This window comes from Piliocolobus tephrosceles, chromosome 1, assembly GCF_002776525.5.
Source record: "Piliocolobus tephrosceles isolate RC106 chromosome 1, ASM277652v3, whole genome shotgun sequence".
NCBI classification, from domain to species: Eukaryota; Metazoa; Chordata; class Mammalia; order Primates; family Cercopithecidae; genus Piliocolobus; species Piliocolobus tephrosceles.
The window spans coordinates 112219933-112240849 of record NC_045434.1 but is presented as its reverse complement, the minus strand read 5'-3'; the positions used below and the strand labels follow the sequence as shown (position 1 = coordinate 112240849).

Sequence of the window (20917 nt, the reverse complement as noted above, 5' to 3'; positions counted from 1 at the left end):
CATTGTTAATACCTTTCCATGTCAACCAATATGCATCTTAGCTAGCAAATAAATTCAATTGCTGCACAATATTCCACTGTATGGGTGACTTGATTGTTTTCACTGATCCTTTGGACATGTAAGTGGTTTCAAATGTTTGAATATTAAAAATGATTGTATGATATACTTCCTGGTGCATTTATTTTGCACATTTGCCTGATTGTTTATGTAGGTAAAGTCCTAAAAAATGGAATTGTTTGATCAAGAGGTACTAAGGCTTTTGACACATATTACAAAATCTCCCTCCAAAATGATCATACTTATTTGCAGCTCCAACAGCAGCTTATGAGAGGACTTGTTTCATCACATCCTCAGCAACAACGGGTAACACGATTTTTAAAAATCTAAAGTCTGATGGGCAAAAAAGGAGTCCCATTGTTGTTCTCGTTTGCATTTATTTAATAATAATGAAGCTGAAGTTCGTATGTGAGCTCACTGTGGTCACTTAAGTGCTGGTCCTTGTCCTTTGCCCTATTGGGTTGTTGTCTTTTTCTTCTTTGAGGTTATTTCATTGTAAGAGGTTAGGCTGTAAGGTAATTTCATTTAAATACTAAGTATTTGGTATTAACTCTTTGTCAGTAACACAGGTCTCCATTTGTCATTTTCCTTTTGAATTTTTAAGTCAGTATATGTAGAGAGAGTAAAAGCATGGCTCCTGAGACAGATTGGTTCTACCATTTACTAGCCTTGGTGGATGCCGTGTTAGGTGCCCTGTTTAGATACCCTTTACTGGCCAGTACACCTGTGTCTCCACTGTTGTGAGGTTGGCAGCTAGAGCTCACAGGTGCCTTTTTCTCTGGAGAGTCCACACTAGGGAAGGCAGCCACACCTGGGGGAGGGTTACGCCCCACTTTATCCTGATACAAAGGTACAAACACCTTTGTGTAAGATGGGGGCTAATTCTGCAGTTTGGTTTATGCTCTAGTTTCCAGAGCCCTCCCTCAGTGGAGCAGATCACAGCTAGGATTTCCTAAGATCCATTTTTCTTGGATCTTTCCCCTTCCCTATCCTGTTTCACTCTCTCCCTTACGGGTTACTCCTAAAGAATCCTCCCTCAATAAATTATAGGGATCCAAATCCCATCTCGGGATTGGCTTCTAGGGAAACCAACCTAAGATACTGTAAAATGGGGATGATGTTAGTACCTACTTCATTGGGTTGCTGTGGAGATTAAATAATAATCAAAATAATAATGATAGCAAAATTTAGCACTTACATGTGCTAAGCCCTGTTCTAAACAGTTTATATGTATTCATTCATTTAGTCCTTACATCAGTCAATGTCCAGGTATAATCCTCAAACATGAAAAAAGTTTAGAATTGTGCTTGGCATATATTTAGAACCAATAAATCTTAGCTATTATTTACTGGTTTACTCTAGATTTCACATGAGAGATTAGGGCATGTTAGCAGGCTGTTTCCCTGCATTTTGAAGTCTCTTTCCCATTCTCTTTTTCTTAGCTGTTCCTTTGGAAAGCTCTTACTCACTCACCTACTCCGTGCCCTCATTTTTTCCTTCTTTTATTCTATTTTTATTTTATATATATATACAATACACCTACATATGTGTACATATGTACATACATATATACGTACATATGTATGTGTATATCTATGTACACACATATACATATGTGCACACATATATATTTTTTGAGACAGGGCCTTGCTCTGTCTCCCAGGCTGGAGTGCAGTGGCACAATCATGGCTCACTGCAGCATTGACCTCCTGGGCTCAAGTGATCCTCCCACCTCAGCCTCCCAAGCATCTGGGACCACAGGTACATGACACCACATCAGACTAATTTTTATTTTTTTGTAAAGACAGGGTATCACTATGTTGCCCAGGCTGGTCTCCAACTCCTGGGCTCATGCAGTCCTCCCACCTCAGCCTCCCAAAGTGCTGGGATCAAAGGCATCAGCCACCATGCCCAATCTTGTATTCTAAAAGATGGAGTTATCAAGTCCACATTCTTGCTGAGGAAACTACACAACCAATCTTCTAACTTTCTTTTAATCAAGGGAGCACTGTTACTCTGATAGATTTTGTTGGGGGAGGGAAGCAACAAATGTTATTTACTTGGTTATTCAAGTTTGCCTTGATTCAGTGTGGTCATTTATAATTCAGGGAAGTCTAGCGACCCTGGTTTCATCTTAAAGCAAAGCTTGGCGTATCCTAACAACCCCACATGTTGTGAGGCTATGTACATTCTCAGTGCTCTCCCCCTACTCCAACACACTGGAAAATGGTCAAGGAAGCCTGTCAGCAGTGTGAGCACCAGGGGGTTTCATCTAGTATTGTGGAAGTGGTGTGGTAAAAACTTCATAGCTGTGTTCCCAGCAACCAGCAAAGTTCCTGGCATAAAATAGGCATTTAAACATAAATGTTATGGAGCAGATCACAATATGTTTTTAAACAGATCCCTTTCTCTCTCTCTCTCTCTCTCTGTCTCTCTCTCTCTCTCTGATTCAGGATCCCCAACAAGACTAATGTGCCTTTTTTAGTTTGTTTTTCATGGCATTGACATTTATGAAGAGTCTGGGCTAGTTGTAGAATGTCTCAAGTTCTGGATTTGTTCCAGAGTGCTTTTTAAAAAATATAAATCAGGACCAGGCACGGTGGCTCATGCCTGTAATCCTAGAACTTTGGAAGGCTGAGGCAGGTGGATCACCTGAGGTGAGGAGTTCAAGACCAGCCTGACCAACATGGTGAAATCCTGTCTACTAAAAATACAAAATTAGCCAGGTGTGGTGGCATAGGCCTGTAGTCCCAGCTAATCAGGTGGCTGAGGCAGGAGAATTGCTTGAATCCTGGAGGCAGAGGTTGCAGTGAGCTGAGATTGTACCACTGCACTCCGGCCTGGGCAACAAGAGCAAAACTGCATCTAAAAAAAAAAATACACACACATATACATATATAGAAAAATAAGATGAAGTTATTCCCATGTTTAAAACCTTCCACTGACTTCCTATAATATTTAGAAAATAAAGTCCAAACTCACTACCCTGGCTTACAAAGGCCTACATTGCCTTTTGTATGTTTTCTTCTTTCTTACTTCAGCCACAGTGGCCTTACTCCAGTTTCTCAAGTCCACGAAGCTCTCAAATCACATTAGGCATTGGCTGCTGCCTTTGCCTAATGTGCTTTTCCCTGAAGTCTGCTTGAAGGCTGCCTCCTTCTCATAATTCAAATCCCAGTTTGAATGCCATTTTCTCAGAGAGGACTTCCTTATCTTGGCCCCCAATCTGAAATAGTCACTTACTCACTCTCGCATCACCCTTCTTTTAACTCTCTGCATGGTACCTATCATAACCTGATATTTTTCTTTTTCTTTCTTTTTTCTTTTTCTTTTTCTTTGAGACAGAGTCTCGCTCTGTTACCCAGGCTGGAGTGCAGTGGTGCGATCTCGGCTCATTGCAAGCTCAGCATCCCAGGTTCATGTCATTCTCCTGCCTCAGCCTCTACAGGCGCCTGCCACCACACCCGGCTAATTTTTTGCATTTTTTTTAGTAGAGACAGGGTTTCACTGTGTTGGCCAGGACGATCTCGATCTCCTGACCGTGTGATCCCCCCTCCTCAGCCTCCCAAAGTGCTGGGATTACAGGTGTGAATCACTGTGCCCAGCCTCTTTTTTCTTTTTTGAAGCGGGGTCTGGCTCTGTCACCTAGGCTAGAATGCAGTGGCTGGATCATAGCTCCCTGGAGCCTTGAACTCTTGAGCCTCAGCCTCAGCCTCCTGAGTAGCTGAGACTACAGGTGTGTGCCACCACACCAGGCTAATAAAAAAAAATATTTTGTAGAGACAGTGTCTCGCTATGTTGCCCAGGCTGGTCTCAAACTCCCACCTCAGCTTCCCAAAGTGTTGGAATTACAGGTGCGAGCACACCCAGTCCTGGTATTTTTCTTGTTATTTATTTTTGTTGAGCTCCAAGAGATCAGGGGCTGTGTTCTGTTGTGCTCACTACTATATTCCCTGTACCTAGAACAGTTGCTGACACACAGCAGAAACTTAATACATACTTGCTGAATACTGTAATGAATAAGCTGAGAGCTGAGGATGAAAAGAAGCCAACCATTTAAAGAGCTTGGAGGAAAATCTAGGCAGAGAGGAGGTCCTGAGAGAACCTTGAGGCTTAGTCCGTTCTATGGCATGAAGAATGCCTTGTATACTTGGAAGAAAGTGAGGCAGCAGGAGGAAAAAAACAGGAGAGAAGAGAGAAATTGACAGGGGCAAGATGGCTTAAGGCCTTTTTCCCCAATAGGAAGTTTGGATTTTATTTTTAATTAAATGGGAAATCACTAAAGGTTTACAAGTAGGAGAGTGACATAATCTGACTTATGACATTTAAAAGATATTTTTCAATTTGAGTGATTAGGAAGATGGAAGTAACTAATATCAGAGATAGAAATCACATATGTAAGAGAAGATTTGCAGGGGGAAATAATTTTGGACATGTTGAATGTAATGTTTTACTTGCGGCTGGGTGAGGGAGCTCACGCCTGTAATCTCAGCACTTTGGGAGGCTGAGGCAGGAGGATCCTTTGAGCCCAGGAGTTCAAGACCAGGCTGGGCAATGTAGTGAGACCTTTTCTCTACTGAAAAATAAAATTAGCCAGACATGGTGTCAAGTTCCTGTGGTCCCAGCTACTGGGGTGTAGGGGTGGGGTGAGATTGGAGGATCACTTGGCCCTGGGAGGTTGAGGCTGCTGAGCCATATCTCCAGCCTGGGTGACAGAGGGAGGTCCTGTCTCTCTCTCTATATATATATATAAAACTTCCTCTGTGGCTTTCACAGTATCCATACTTTAAAAGAATTTATGATTAAGAAGGAATACCTACCTCTGAAACAGTACAGCCAACCAATTCCATTGTTATTTACCAGAACCTGATATTAACGATGGTTGTTGATAATAATAATAATAGGTATCAAGTATGGAGCAGTTTCTATGTGTCAGGCCCTATGTCAACCACTTAACAACCTTACCTTAGGGAAGCATCATAGCTACCCTTATTAGAAGAGGCTTTATTATGTTTCATAGTTGGGGAAACTAAGACTAAAGAAGATAACTCATTCAAGGTCAATCAGATAAGTAAGTAGCAGAGTTGGAACTCAAACCCAGGTCTAGTTTGATGACAAAGCTGTTCCTTTAAGCAATTTGCCATAACATGCACCTAATGGGAAATGTTGCTCCGATCACTGGTGATGGCCATCATTCACAGAGATACTGAACCCAGAGTTTTCTTGAACATAGGCTTTACCCTGTAGAAACATTTAAACTTCGTTTCAGAAGAGAAATATCTCTTTGAGAAATAATCTAAGTAAATTCATCATATGCTTTACCCCGAGAGACTCTGGTCTTGGTATTTTGGTTTTTGTTGTTGTTTGAGACGGAGTCTCGGTCTGTCGCCCAGGCTGAAGTGCAGTGGTGCAATCTCAGCTCACTGCAACCTCCGCCTCCTGGGTTCAAGCCACTCTCCTGCCTCAGCCTCCCGAATAGCTGGGATTGCAGGCGCCCGCCACCACGCACGGCTAATTTTTGTATTTTTAGTAGAGATGGGGTTTCACCATTTTGGCCAGGCTGGTCTCCAACTCAGGTGATCCACCCACCTCGGCCTCTCAAAGTGCTGGTATTACAAATGTGAGCCACTGCGCCCTGCCGGTATTTTGTGAAGAACAAACTACAAGGTGACTACTATTTTGGGGCCACCTTGACATGGAGGAGAGGTGAATGGAAATAAAACTTATTCTTCCCAGTGTCTTTAGAATGTAGGTGCTGAAACTGAGTAAAACTGTCACCCAATATTCCTGGGAACTAGCGATTCTGCAGTCAACAGAAGTTTGCTTTTCCAACAGCTGGAAACGCCAAGATTGTGGCACAGCCTCCAGAACTGAGGCTGCCTTGTTCAGACTTTCACACGGTCCCTCTGTTCCTTCCACAGAGGCCTCTTTTTCTTCTACATCCCGCATCTGCCGCTTGGGACACTCATTCTGCAGGGCAGCACCAAGTCTTCCAAAAAGGCGGAGCTGGTTTTGCGCTCCATTTTTAAAGGGATCTAGGCCAGCCCCTATCTGAGCTCCGTACGATTTTTTGTTTGTTTCTTTGCTTGTTTGTTTGAGACAGAGTTTCGCTCTTCCTGCCCAGGCTGGAGTGCAATGGCGCGATCTCGGCTCACCACAGCCTCCGCCTCCCAGGTTCAAGCGATTCTCCACCTCAGCCTCCTGAGTAGCTGGGATTACAGGCATGAGCCACCACTCCAGGTTAATTTAGTATTTTTAGTAGAGACGGGGTTTCTCCATGTTGGTCAGGCTGGTCTCAAGCTCCCGACCTCAGGTGATCCGCCCGCCCCGGCCTCACAAAGTGCTGGGAGTATAGCCGTCAGCCACTGCGCCCGGCCAACTCTGGACAATATTTATTGCTCTACTTTTTAGTGTCTGAAGAAGAAAGAAGGGACAGGAAAGAAACTTCAATCTGAGGGTTGAGGACACGTCCCGGAGCAGAGGAGGACCAAGCTCCCAAGTCCCCTGTCACCTTGACACGCAGACGGGTCGCCAGGACTGCGAAGAGTGGGGCAACCAGCGCCCCGCCCCGCCCCGCGGCGCAGCCAGCCATTGGCCGGTCCGAAAGACGCGGGGCGTTGTCGATTTGAATGGAGCGCCTGGAGCCGGGGCGCAGGCGCAGAGGGCGGCGTTGAGGCCGGCGGAGCGGCGGGACCCCTAGGTGGCGGAGGGACGCTCCGGGGAAGCGAGGGGCGCTACGAGCTCTGGCCCACGTGACCTGCCGGGGGCGGGAGCAGGGGGCGCGCCGGCCTCCTGCGGTGCCCCTGCCTGGGGGAGGGGCCGTGACCACCCGTCTGTCGCCCGAGGCGGCCGCCGCTGCACCTTCACCGCGTACCCGGGACCCGCCGGTCCGCGGGAGGTGAGCGCTGCCGCGACGAGGGGTCTGAGGCGTTTGAGGGGCTCTCGGAGGGAGGTGACAGGGAGGGGTGCGTGTGCGTGCGTGTGGAGCTTCTGTGTCCAGAGGTCTGGGGGCGACGTCCTTTGTTTTGGGCGGAGGGCGGGCGGGGGACTTGCGGGACCTGTGGGCGCTGCGGGGACGCGGCGTCGATGCTCAAGAAACCAGAAACTCGGCTTGAGGAGTTGCTGCTTTTTTGTTGGAAAGTCTTAAAATGAGAGTAAAGCGTAAGAATCTCACTCCCGAGTCTTTTTTTTTTTTTTTTTTTTTTTTAAGGTAAGAAGTATGCTAGGGTCCTGCGACTTCTTACTACTCTGAGTGTGAGTAACAAATTGTGAGTTAAAGCCCGAATCCCCGTGGAATGCAATCCGAGGATGATTGCAATCACTTGGAGTCAGGCGCTTCCTGCGTTGACCGTGTTTCAATTAGTGAACTTTTGGGCACCCACTGGTCGATTTACCATAGAAATTGGTAGTTGCTGCAAAAAGTGTGAGTAAAAATAAAACGTTAAGAAAACCCTTTCCTGAAATCTATAGAATACCTTCAAATAAAAAATGGAAAAAAAAATCTGTAATTTCCTTGTTTTAATAGTAACCAATTAGAGCATTTGAACTAGTAGCATTTGAACTCTGGTTAAAGAAAACGAGTAAGGATGGAAATTTTATTTGCCTTTGATGCATAATTTAACCTCACTGTAGAATTAAACGAAGTAGGTTCTTGGCTTTCCTTTCTGTCGGGTTTGCGTTGGAGCCTTCGTGGGGTGTGTTGGAAGTTAACAGGACCAACCGAGCTGAATTTTCAAGCTGCCACATTAGAAGGGTGTTCCGAAGATTTCTGGCCTGATAATAGCCGGTGTGATTGCTTCTGATAAATACCACTTTTGCTTGGGTTCTCACTATTCAGGAGCAGCTTTAGTTGATTGTTTAGAAGTAAATAAACAACATTAAAAAGGGTAGATCACTGTTGGTTGACAAGGTGTGTGTAAGGAGAGGGGGACCTTAGGGATCGGGGTGGTCTAACACCTACTCCTCTTTACAACTACCATGAGTCGTTTTCATAAGCTATCTCCCAGGCTATTATTTATAATTTAAGTATTGGAGCAGTTTCAAAGTAAAAAGTTGCCTGATGTTGTTGTAGAGGCATGTCTCCAAAATCCTCTCTGGCCAGATAAGCAGTTTAGTTGTATTTTCTTACGTTCTTAAATCAGACATTTGGTGTTACAGACATAGTTTAATATAAATCTGAGACTTGGTTACTAGACTAATTAAAACAGTGATAAGATATAGTAGTTTTAAAAATGACCTTTTCATAAACATAAAATATTTCTAAGATCTATCTTTAAAATTTTGTAATTCTCTGGAATTTTAAAATTGAAAACGTGACATAGATTTAGGTTATTCTAAATTTATTTGAATATATATTAAATCTGTCTATTTTATAATAACAGTTACTGTTATTACTACAGCACTATGTTGAGTACTTTTGTTATGTATCAGAGCCAGGTGCTGGGTCAGGTGCTTTATAAATCATGTCTGTAATTATCACAGCACATTTTAGGTAAGTGTCATTATGCCCACACCAACTGAGAGTTTAGCGTAAGATCATATAACTAATAAGTCACTGTGCTGAGATTTCAAATCATGGGCTGATCCCAAAGCACATACTGTATTGCTTCTGTGTGTCTGTTTAAATCTCTGCGGTGTCTCTGAATTCCATTTGTAGGGACAAGTTCTACTTTAAAGATGTCTTTAAGTGCTGTGTGTTGTAGCTTCGCAGAAATATTTCAGTCTTTCTGTTGGAACTATCTTCATTATCTTATAAATCATCTTATAAATCACATTATATTTTCAATATCCTCTTAATCATCTTTATACAAAACATAAGTGAAGAGTAAGACTTTTCTGAGTTTCTTACATAAATATGAATATAATCTTTCCTGTGGAAAAGAAATGTATTAAAGTCCAGTTTTCTCGCTGTTACAGGAGTCTTTGGCCTCATCATAATTCCTATCTTCTTCCTAGACAAGAAATAAAAGTTTGTTGGGCATCTCTTATGTGCAAAGCAATGTCTTTGGTGTTGTGAGATGACAAGAGAATGCTTGCTATTCAGTAGTTGTTTCTGGTGTTTTTGTTGTATTTTTCTTTCCTCCCCATTCCTGCCTTATTTGTTGCTGTTGGTTTATCTTCCTAGCAGAGATCCAACTTGGCTATTCCTTTGTGGGGAAAAAATACCAGCAAGGTTCCCCATTGTGTAAATAAAAGGCTGAGGCCGGGCGCGGTGGCTCATGCCTGTAATCCCAGCACTTTGGGAGGCTGAGGTGGGTGGGTCACTAGGTCAGGAGTTTGACACCAGCCTGACCGACATGGTGAAACCCCATCTCTACTAAAAATACAATAATTAGCCTGGTGTGGTAGTGCACGCCTGTAATCCAAGCTACTCAGGAGGCTGAGGTAGGAGAATCGCTTGAACCCAGGAGGCGGAGGTTGCAGTGAGCCGAGATCGCGCCACTGCACTCCAGCCCGGGTGACAGAGCCAGACTCCATCTCAAAAGAAAAAAAAAAAAAAAAAAAAAAAGGCTGAATATGAATATATGCTTCTGCCACATATTCAGAGTCCCTCACAATTTGTTACTGTTCTACCTTCTCAGACTTCTCTTTCACTACTCTGAACATTATGTGCTTATCCTGGAACACATTCTGCGCATTTCTACCTCTCCCTTTTTCTCGAGCCATTCTTTTCCCTTGACTGTAATGCCTTTCCTTCATTTGGCTAATAAGATCGACCCATCCTTCAAGGTGCAGTACAAACTTCCTTGCTTCCAAAATTTTTCCCTGGTCCTTTTTAGTTAGAATTATTCTTCCCATATTATCTCAAAACATTATTGAATAGAAACATTTATTTTCCCACAGAATGTTGATAACTTTTGGGAAGAGAAGACAAAATCATGCTTAATATATTTTGCTATGGAGAATTCTAAACTCAAACTCTCTAGGGACCCTTTCTAAGCATTTATAATATTTCCGCATTTGGAACTCATTTCTGCTTAAAAATGTGTTTGGGTCGGGCGTGGTGGCTCACGCCTGTAATCCCAGCACTTTGAGGGGCCCAGGTGGGCGGATCACTTGAGGCCAGGAGTCGAGACCAGCCTGCCCAACATGGCGAAACCCTGTCTCTACTAAAAATACAAAAATTAGCCAGGCATGGTGCTGGACACCTGTAATCCCAGCTATTCAGGAGGCTGAGGCAGGAGAATCACTTGAACCTGGGAGGTGAAGGTTGCAGTGAACCAAGATGTCACCTCTGCACTCCAGCCTGGGTGACAGAGTGAGACTACATCTCTTAAAAAAAAAAAAAAAAAAAAATGCTTAGTGGAAAGGACCATTTCCTTTCTATTTCACTGTTGAGCTTTAAAATTATCATGTATATGTATTAATTGATTGAAGCTGATGACCATCATTGGTAGTAATAAATGGCTATGTTTACCAAAAAGATTTATATATAGTTCAGATGATCTAACCTGGAGGCAAGAAAAGTAAATTATATATTTATTGTCTGATGAATGTTACCAGTTTGTATAGCTCCATGGATGAAAGAAACAGACCAAATAAACAAACAACAACAACAACAAAAAAACAAAGAAACAGACCAAAAGTTATTGGCATTTAAGTGGCAATCAGGATCAGATAGGTTAGACAAATTCAAAGAAGCACAAAATGTAACGTGGTTTGCAAACTTTTTACTGCCAATGGAGTAAAGCAGGGCTAGGATCTCTGATAAAGAGCTTTTCTTGTCTGCTCTGATTGCATACCTTGGACAGTGCCTGAAAGTCCACCTAGCTGTCTAAATGAAGTCTGTCTATTTTGACTTTCTAATTAGATAATTAAATGCGAGGCAGTTAGAGTTGTGTACTAGTTGATCTTTCTGTATGTTTCTGTCAATTCCTGGGATATGGAAAAAATGATTGCCTTTTCTTTATGGTTAGATGCTGTGATCTAGCAATTTTGTTAATTTTGCAGTTTTTGGAGCATTGCTTGGAAGATGCTGTTAGGAAACAGATTTGTTCCTTGCAGATTGTTAGTTGTAAATAATAATGAAGATTGGAGGTTGAACTTGATGACTTCTCAGTATCCTTACAAACCTATCATTTATTTTCCAATTCTTGGTCCTGTGGTTAATTTTTCTTATCCTAATGAACAAATTTGTAATTTAATATTTGTTGCAAATTTTACTAGTCTTACACTACATACACACGCATTGTATCAAGGAGATAGATTTGTTAACTCCATGTAATGAGGAACATGAGTGAACACATTATTGCTAAATTGGCTACAGAGTTCTTGAAACATGAATCATGAATCAAGAATTGCTTGCTTGTTCAGTGAATTTTTTTTGTGTGAAGTGATACCTAATTGTTATGGAGATTGTAATGTAAGAGGCACTTTTAAGGATATTCTTCCCTTGAGAATAGTAAGACTATATTATAAATTGCTCTTATTGAAATAGTGAATAGCATTCTGTCTTCTTGCTTATTTTGATAGTCTTAAAAATGGTTCTACATGCAGTTTTCATCAAGTAAAGTATTTTGCAACTTTATGTTCATTTACTTATTCATTAATTTGTTAAACATGTAAATGCTACATGTTTCTTCTTAAGGAGTATGAAATTAACATTTTATAATGATTGCAAAATTTAGAATTTCATTAAGAACTCATGGATGAGAAAAATATTTTATTTTATTTTTTTAGAGGCAGGATCTCACTCTGTGGCCCAGACTGGAATGCAGTGGTGTGATCATAGATTACTATAATCTCCAACTCCTGGGCTCAAACAATCCTCCTGCCTCATCCTCCCAAGTAGCTGGGATTATAGGCACAGTCCACCCCACCTGGCTGATTTTTTAATTTTTTGTAGAAACAGGGTCTTATACATTGCCCGGGCTGGTCTTGAACTGCTGGTCTCAAGTGATCCTCCCACCTTGGTCTTCCAAAGCACTGGGATTACAGATGTGAGCCACCTGGCCTAGCTGAGAAAAATATTTACATTTAATATCAATATCTGTGGGGAATTGGTTCCAGGACCCCCTGAGGATACCAAAATCCATGGATGCTCAAGTTGCTTATATAACATGGTACAGTATTTGCATATAACCTATACATATCTTTCCACAAACTTTTAATCCTCTCTAGATTACTTATGATACCTAATATGATGTAAATGCTATGTAAATAGTTGTTATACGGTATTGTTTAGGGAATAATGCCAAGGAAAAAGTCTATACATGTTCAGTAGAGACACGACACAACTATTCATTTTCTTTCCTGAATTTTTTTTTTTTTTTTTTTGAGACAGAGTCTCGCTCCCTCGCCCAGGCTGGAGTGCAGTGGCCGGATCTCAGCTCACTGCAAACTCCGCCTCCCAGGTTTACGCCATTCTCCTGCGTCAGCCTCCCGAGTAGCTGGGACTACAGGCGCCCGTCACTTCGCCTGGCTAGTTTTTTGTATTTTTTAGTAGAGACGGGGTTTCACCGTGTTAGCCAGGATGGTCTCGATCTCCTGACCTCGTGATCCACCCGTCTCGGCCTCCCAAAGTGCTGGGATTACAGGCTTGAGCCACCGCGCCGGCCTCCTGAATATTTTTGATACGCAGTTGATTGAATCCAATATGCAGAACCCACAGATCTGGAGGGCCTACTATAATTTAATTTAATTCTCAGGTAAATTAATTCTAATACCTCTCTGCTCCATTTTATAAATAACAGCCCAAACCTCATAGTGGATAATGGGAGATAATTTCATTGCCAGTTTAGCTATTTGTGTAATCTGGATGCACTTTGGAGCTATTGCTATGAGTGTCCATACTAATTCCCTTTATTAATTTTTTTATTAAGGAAAAAAGGCACAATGGAATTCTGAACAAAAGGAAAAGAGATTTGATGTGTTGATAGCTGCTACCTTTTTGTTCTTTCTTAAAATACTGTTTCCTAGCCAATGCTGTGGTGTGCACCTGTAGTCCCAGCTACTTGGGAGGTTGAAGCGAGAGGATCACATGAGGTCAAGAGTTCCAGGCTGCAGTGTGCTATGATTGTGATGTAAATAGCCACTTTACTCCAGCCTGGGCAACATAGCAAGATCCCATCTCTAAAAAACAAAACAACAAAAGATAGTGCTTCCTTTGTTGGCCAAGGGAAGGGATCAGAGGAGTAATATTTTGTGTTTCTTGTGTGCTAAACTTGTTATTAATATGAAAACCTCATTTCCTCTAGGAAACTTCGTCAGTATTCCCAAGGCTGTTTCTTTCTACCTTCCCTCCTCTCACCTTACTGCTCTGTTCCCTATTAACCTCTAGCTGTACTTAACTGACAGAGCAGTGAGTACTCATTAGAGTCTGGTTTATGTTATAACTGAAATACTTAAAAGGACATTATATAGAAGAGGAATTGGGCTTTATTGTATATGGCAGCAGAAGGAAGTGAAACAAATGGGTAGAAATGGAAGGATTGCTCAAAGTATGGAACAGTTTTCTTATAGGAATATTCAAAATTAGGATTAGCTGCTTTATGACCTATGTAGGAATGCTATAGTAAAATAGTGGACTAACTGATCTCTAGGATTGTTTGTAACACTGAGATTCCAGGACTTTATGGTTGTTTATCTATGAATTTATCTCATATATGCATATGTATATCCTTCTTTGTCTTTCTCAACTGTTATCTCAGAGGTTATAATTTATATCTGATGTGCTGTAGCTCTGTCTAATGTATCAGTATAGATTTGTTTTTATTTTAAAATTCTCAGTCTTTATCACTGAAGATTTTGCCTTTATTCCTCTATTTCTTTCTCACCCTCCTATTAGATACATTATAGAGCTGCTCATTTTATTCTCCTTTTCTCTGAACTTCTCTTTATTATTTTTTGTCTGCTTATCATTCTCTCTTTAGCTGCTTAACTAGTACATTGAAGGTTTGTTGTTGTTGTTGTTGTTTTGGTGGGGGGAGACAGAGTCTCACTGTGTCACCTCGGCTGGAGTGCAATGGCATGATCTTGGCCCACTGCAACCTCCGGCTCCTAGGTTCAAGTGATTCTCATGCCTCAGCCTCCCGAGTAGCTGGGATTACAGTCGTGCGTCACCACACCTGGCTAATTTTTGTATTTTTAGTAGAGACAGGGTTTTGCCATGTTGGCTAGGCTGGTCTTGAACTCCTGACCTCAAGTGATCACCTGCCGCGGCCTCCCAAAGCACTGGGATTACAGGCATGAGCCATTGCACCTGGCCTTAACTAGTACATTGAGTTATTAATATCAGTGTTCATGGTAATTTTTTGTTTCATTTTGTTTTGGGGCAGGGTCTTGCTCTGTCACCCAGGCTGGAGTGCCGTGGCGTGAATATTAATACTTTTAGTAACAGCAATCAAAAAAACTATAATCAAAATGTCCATCAACAGCAGAATGAAAAATACATTTGGTATACAATGGAATATACATGCAAGTTGTAGCTATGCACAACAATTGAGAAAAATCTCAGAAACATAATGTTCAGCAAAATCATACAAAACTAAATGGTATCTTATCTAGGACTATACCGACATTTGTAGTAAAGTTGTAAAGACAAGCAAAGGAATAAGGAACAAAATTCAGTTTAGAAATCACCTTAAAGGGAAAAGGAAGGAGATGGGTTAGGTTGGACTACCCAGGAGACTTTAAAGGCAGTGGTAATGTTCTTATTTTAAACTGAATGGTGTTATATAAATATTTGTTGTGTCATTCTTTTTACCATATACATATTTCCCAAATTTCTTTTGTACCTTAAAGAGTCTACATAGAACATATTTTGAAAGCAAATGAATCCAACTATAACCTAAGTATCAGTGTGATATCTTCTTTGAAGAAATAAATTTACTGAGTTTGGAGTTGACTATTTCAAATAATTATTGAATTTTCATTTGATTTGTTAGTAGTAGTTTTTAAAAGTGGCCCTTTTGTTTTTAGATGCTTATATGATACCTACTGTTATTCTTTTTTGTTTATAGCAGAAAATATTACATAAAATTATTAAATTTCAAACATTTTAAAAATTAAAGTACAGTTCTCAAATCTCATCTATTCCCACCTCTATTTAGAAGCTCCATGATGACAGTTAAGCCCTGTGCTGTCTTCTATAGTGATTGACATGACAGCAGTCTGTGGAGTTAGCTTGTGATTATGTACAGCTCAGGGTTACTATAGGTTATTCTTTGAAAATAGGACTTCAAGCAAAGCATCTTGTATTCCTTTTGCAGAAATGTTGCTGAAGTGCTGCTGAAAGGGCCAGAGATGCAAGGATTTGGGACACATTTTGAACCTTTAAGCTGTCTGACATTGACCTCCTTTCGTTATTAATAAAGAAGAAACAGGAGCTTAGGATGTATTAACACCAACTCATTCATATACTAACCGGATAATGTTCTACAAATAATTCTACATTGTAAAGGACTGGATTGGCACAAAATAAAATAATTTCATTTTATTCAGCTTATAATATGACTTGATGGAGGAAAATCTGATAAGCATGAGGGAAGACCATTCTTTTCATGTTCGTTACAGGTAAGACTATTGCTGTCTTAATGGATGACCTTTAATCCTTATTTTAAAATGTTTTTAACTCTGATGACCATTTCAAGTTTCAGATGAAAATACTCAAATATACCAGCCATAGTATTGTCTGTAGACAATATTTTCTTTTTGTTGTAAGTTTTTGTGTCCTTTCTATAGAAAAATGGAAGTAGAGACCAATTGTGTACTATGGTTTGTTTAATGTTCTCTGGAAGAATTTATGAATAATTTCTTTATAATTTGTAACTTTTTATATAATGCAAATATGTAAATGAAATATGTTTGAATTGTAATTTAGTGGTGATCTTTTAGAAATGAACTTTTTATTTTTGATTTATTTTTATTTTTGGTAGTGTATTGTTTTGATTCCCTTCTCATTTCCTTTTTTTTTATTTTATTAATTTTACTTTTTAACTGCTATATTATTAGAGATGGGAGTCTCACTATATTGCCCAGGCAAGTCTCAAACTCCTGGGCTCAAGCAGTCCTTCTGCCTCAGCCTCCAGAGTAGCAGGAGCTACAGGTGTGTGCCACTGCACCTGGCTTTTTGTTTTATCTTTAAAGGAAATTTTATTTCACTACCATTATTACTATTTTAAATATTTACCTAATCCACATTAATGTATGTTATTATTAAAATACAAATAAGCACTGCTCAAAAGAAATATCATTTTTAAGCTTAATGTCTAGTGACATTTTGTGTTGTTTTGCTGATTTAATACATAAGACCACAGTTTTACATGAAGTAGTGGTAATCTCTAATTTACTTCAGAAAGCAAGTCAGGCTGAGGAAAGGCACCCACATTCTCTCACAAGCTTCATGGGCCCTAGGGAAATGGCCTGGCTCCTCTAGGACCTGCAGTGTTCCCTTGGATGCCCAAATGGACTGTCTACATTCCAGGTAAAAGGTTGCAGATTGTAGGGACCAGTGTTCCCAACTTTGTTCTGCATCCACAAGTATCTTTCATAAATACAGCACACTCCCTTTGGCTACACCTTATATATAATATGTTATGCAAATGTATGTGTGTTGTGGGGGATGCTTCCCACTGATCTAGATCAGGATCCAAATCAGACATACACATCAGGAAAGGAGTGAAGCAAGCCAGGAAGTAAGTGATAGCTGGGCAGAATGAAGGTATAGAGTGGGCAGGTCTTCCTGATTTTTCAGGAGAGCACAGGAAATCTGAAAATCTGAAGTGTGTGTTTGTTTGTTTGTTTGTTTTGAAACAGTCTCACTCTGATACCCAGGCTGGAGTGCAGTGGCATGAGTTTGGCTCACTGTAACCTCTGCCTCCCAGGTTAAAGCGATTCTCTTGTCTCAGCTTACCGAGTAGGTGGGATTATAGGTGTGTGTCACCATGCCCAGCTAATTTTTTGTATTTTTAGTAGATACAGCGTTTTGCCATATTGGCCAGGCTGGTCTTGAACTCCTGGCCTCAAGTGATTTGCCTGCCGCGGCCTCCCAAAATGCTGGGATTACAAGCATGAGCCACCAAGCCCAGCTGGGAATGTAAATCTTTAATATGCTGTCTCCAAATTCTGAAATGTTGGCAGCTAATGCAAATTTTTTTAAAATGTGGGTTGAACATTGTAAGGAGGAGAAAAAGCCCTGTAACAGACACAACTCTCTAAAAAACCACACAGACAGGTGGGGGAGGTAGAGCTCGAGGTTTTCAGAAAGTTTCTCTCCAGAACGTAACATACACTTACCCTGGGACTCCGAGACTGTAACCCTTCTGCACGTCGAGGTCCAGAACACCAAGTGTGAAGTCCCCATCTCCTGGCCTTGCCCACCTCATTGCCCTCCATACCTCCTCATCACACCCTCCATTCCCCAAACCCCATAGGTTCCTCTGCCTCCCAGACTTTGGCCCTTATTCCTTGGATGGCCTAGAACGCCACTACCTGTCATCCTCCCCGGCACTGCCTGTTGCAAGCCAGGGTGCCATTCTCATTCCTCACTCCTGGAGGGTTGCATACAGTCCTTCCTATTGCATCCTTCTAGATAGGCTGCTTAGTCAGTGTCACCCACAGACACCATGCACCCAGTGACAGTCTGTGAGAGCATGCAGCCCACCCCCATCCATGTGTGGAGCTCAGCCTTTGTAAATGAGCATTTTGAAGGAATGGGTATTAAATAAAACCGGAATAGGTGGGTACTTTGTGAACATGATAACCAATGTCCAGTTTAATATTTAGTGATAAAATATTAATGACATCTCTAATGCAATTAGGAACAAAACAAGGCTATCTGCACTATGATTATTAACATTTATTCTGGAAGTTCTGGTAATTGCACTAAATGATAAAATAAATGCAAAATGCAAACTTAAATATTATAATCATTTAGTAAGGTGATTAGGGAATATGTTCTTTTTTTTTTTTTTTTTTGAGATGGAGTATCACAGCCTGTCCCACAGGCTGGAGTGCAGTGGTGTGCAATCTTGGCTCACTGCAACCTCTGCCTCTCAGGTTCAAGCAATTCTCCTGCCTCAGCCTCCTGAGTAGCTGGGACTACAGGCGTGCGCTGCCACGCCTGGCTAATTTTTGTATTTTTAGTAGAGACGGGGTTTGCCATGTGGCCAGGCTGGTCTCGAACTCCTGACCTCAGGTGATCCACCTGCCTCAGCCTCCCAAAGTGCTGGGATTACAGGCGTGAGTCACCGCACCTGCCCTTTTTAGGAGATTTATTATCCTGTAGAGTAAATGGTTCATGTTAGGAAGGTTCATGCCAAGGAAGTTAACATAGGTAAGATGAGGACATTTCTATTAAAAAAGAGTTTCAAGTAAAATAAAATGGAAGACATTTAAGGTAATTAAGATGAGATTTTAATATATGAAATGCTTTCATCCTACCCGTTACATAAACTTCCAGAAACCTGGGAATTATATACTGTTTTCCTTTCTCATTCTGTATCCAGCATGAAGTATTGCTGGTTTCATCTCCTAAATGTTTCTCAGATTCGTCTACTCATGTGCGTCCTTCCAGTTGTATGAAATGCTTGTTCCCTTGTTCAAGAAATATCACTTGAACATAAATGTATTTAGTAAGGCCATTTTTACTTCCTGCAGAAAGGGTACACTCACCAGCAGTTTTGCCACGAGAGTACACTGAACAAAGGAGGCAGGGTCATTTATAACCTGACGCATCCACCCTACTGCTGTGTCTGGTTTCCATTGGCTGGAACGAGACCTCACATTCTGTATTTGTCCCGAGTGGCTAGCAACTTAGAACTTTTTAAAAGAGGCAAAGGTAGAGGGGAACAAATGAAGGAGGAAGTAACTTGTGGAATGTTGAGAAAGGTAAAAACACTTTTAAAGAAGGAAGAGGAACAGGTTATGACCTAATGCTTGGACCAGTATAAGCATGCTAGGGCAAATACTTAGGCTAAATTGTGGGAGCTAAGAACATAAAGTACATTGATTTCCTTATTGTGGCTAGCAGATATTTAAGAATGTTAGCACAGGTCTTTGAATAAATTTTGCTTCTAAGAGAAGTTACTATTTATTCCTAATTAGATGGGGAGGAAAGTCTTTGAAGAGGAACCTCTACTTTACTTTTTACACCACCATAGCTATAAATTGAGATCCTCAGGATCTTCCTTCCAGACTCCCTCCATTCTTCACTTCTTGGAACCCATCGTTTTGATTTGTCACTTAGTGGGCTCAGTCTCAAAACAGAGAGCTAACCATGCAACCTCTCTGCTCAAAACCTAGGGTGGCTCCTTGTCACTGAGCCAAGCTGAACATAGAACACAAGATCTTTCATTATCCGGCTTCTGCCTATTCCTTGGACCTTACTTCCTGCCATTCTTCAACTTGCACTTTGAGCTCTGGTTTCCTGCATGTCGTGCTGTTTTATGTCTCAGTGTCTTTGCTCATACTATACCCTGTGTTGAATTCCCTTCCCACTTTCTTTGTTTAGCTAATTCTACTCAATATCTAAGATACAGCTCAGAGATTATCTCCTCCTGGAAACCATTTCTAAGCTCCACAGTTAGGCTCTGTGGCCTCCATGTGCTCATATTACAATCTGCGCATTTTTCTTAGCACCACCAACTATATTAAAATTAAATGAATCTGTTTTTATGGTGCTGCCTTCCTCCTCACCTCTCCCTTTGAGCATTAGCTCCTCAGCTATGGTCGCTCCTCAGCAGCCATGATAATTAGCATGTTCTCTGGCATATATTGAACTTCAGTGGAATATGAACATAATAAGATGTTTGTCTTGCTGAATGTTTTGAATAGTATTGTGCTATCTAATATGGTAAGAGCAGTAGATAAGGAGGAATGGCTTGTACCTCTGCCTGTTGGAAGATCTTAGAATTGTCTTTTTTTCCATGATACACTTTAGATCAAACATGGTTGCACATTGCTATAGGACTTCACCAAGGGAAACTTAAAAATTGGTACTGTCTGTAATAGGATTATACCAAACAAATCCCTGACTTTATCAGTGCTCTATGACCAGCATTCTGTATATTGATTGGATTGTCGTATAATTGGGGGTAATGATTTGAACTCTTTATGTTAGGCCATAGGCTAGTATAAGTTATTCTTCTGCTCTAGTAAATACTTACGAAGTGTTTTATCCATCTGGTTCTTCCATTGTGGAGGTCGTCATCTATCCCTGGAGGAGTTTCTGTGGCACAATGAATTTGTAATTTTGAAATGGAATGTTTCTTGGGACACTAAGTCACCTCCTAAGGGGACATCAGAATGCTTTAATGAAATATTTTGCACCTATTTCAGAAGGTGGAGACTGATAGCAAAGTACAGTTTATTTCTAAGTTAAAAAAATTATATGGTTGATTTTTAGGAATTATTAATTTTTTATGTGTGATAATGGTATTGCGATTATATTTTTTGAAAAAGATTAATCTTTTAAAGATATATACTAAAGTATTTACAAATGAAATCATATGCTTTCCAGAATGTACTTCAGACTGATCTGGGGTTGGAAGAGTAACAATGGGAGTAGGAATGAATAAATAATATTTTGATTATATATATGTAATTATTGAAGTTGAAAGATGGATACATTGGGTTCATTACACTAGTTTCTCTGGTTTTGTGTTTCTTTGGGAAATGTCATTTATGCTTCTTACTGTGAATAATAAACATTTCAATACTTTAATATTGTAAAAGATTATTGCACGTAAGTTGTGAAGGAATACAGATATGATGTTGAATTCTTTAATTTTGTTAGCTCAATGTAGTTGTTAATAATGTGCTTTCTTGAATGGTTTAAGTTAACATGGAGTGATGCAAAGACCACTGGATTTGGAGATAAAGACAAATTTTCATATCTCAGCTTTGCCATCCCATGACCTTA

General features: G+C 40.7%; 1 protein-coding gene across 4 annotated transcripts in view; it reads left to right on the top strand.

Annotated features, from left to right (window-relative positions):
* The window catches only part of GPSM2 (G protein signaling modulator 2), an 80245-nt gene that overhangs the window by 19388 nt on the left and 39940 nt on the right, over positions 1-20917 (top strand). Inside the window, exons 1-2 of one of the 4 annotated variants that reach the window (XM_023196233.1) lie at positions 6685-6955; positions 15267-15570. In XM_023196233.1, the coding sequence (XP_023052001.1) occupies positions 15515-15570 (56 nt within the window). In that variant the 5' untranslated portion in view covers positions 6685-6955; positions 15267-15514. Of the gene's footprint in view, positions 1-6684; positions 6956-15266; positions 15571-20917 lie in introns of those variants that run through there. The other 3 variants (XM_023196235.2, XM_023196234.1, XM_023196236.1) reach the window with 3 other exon arrangements.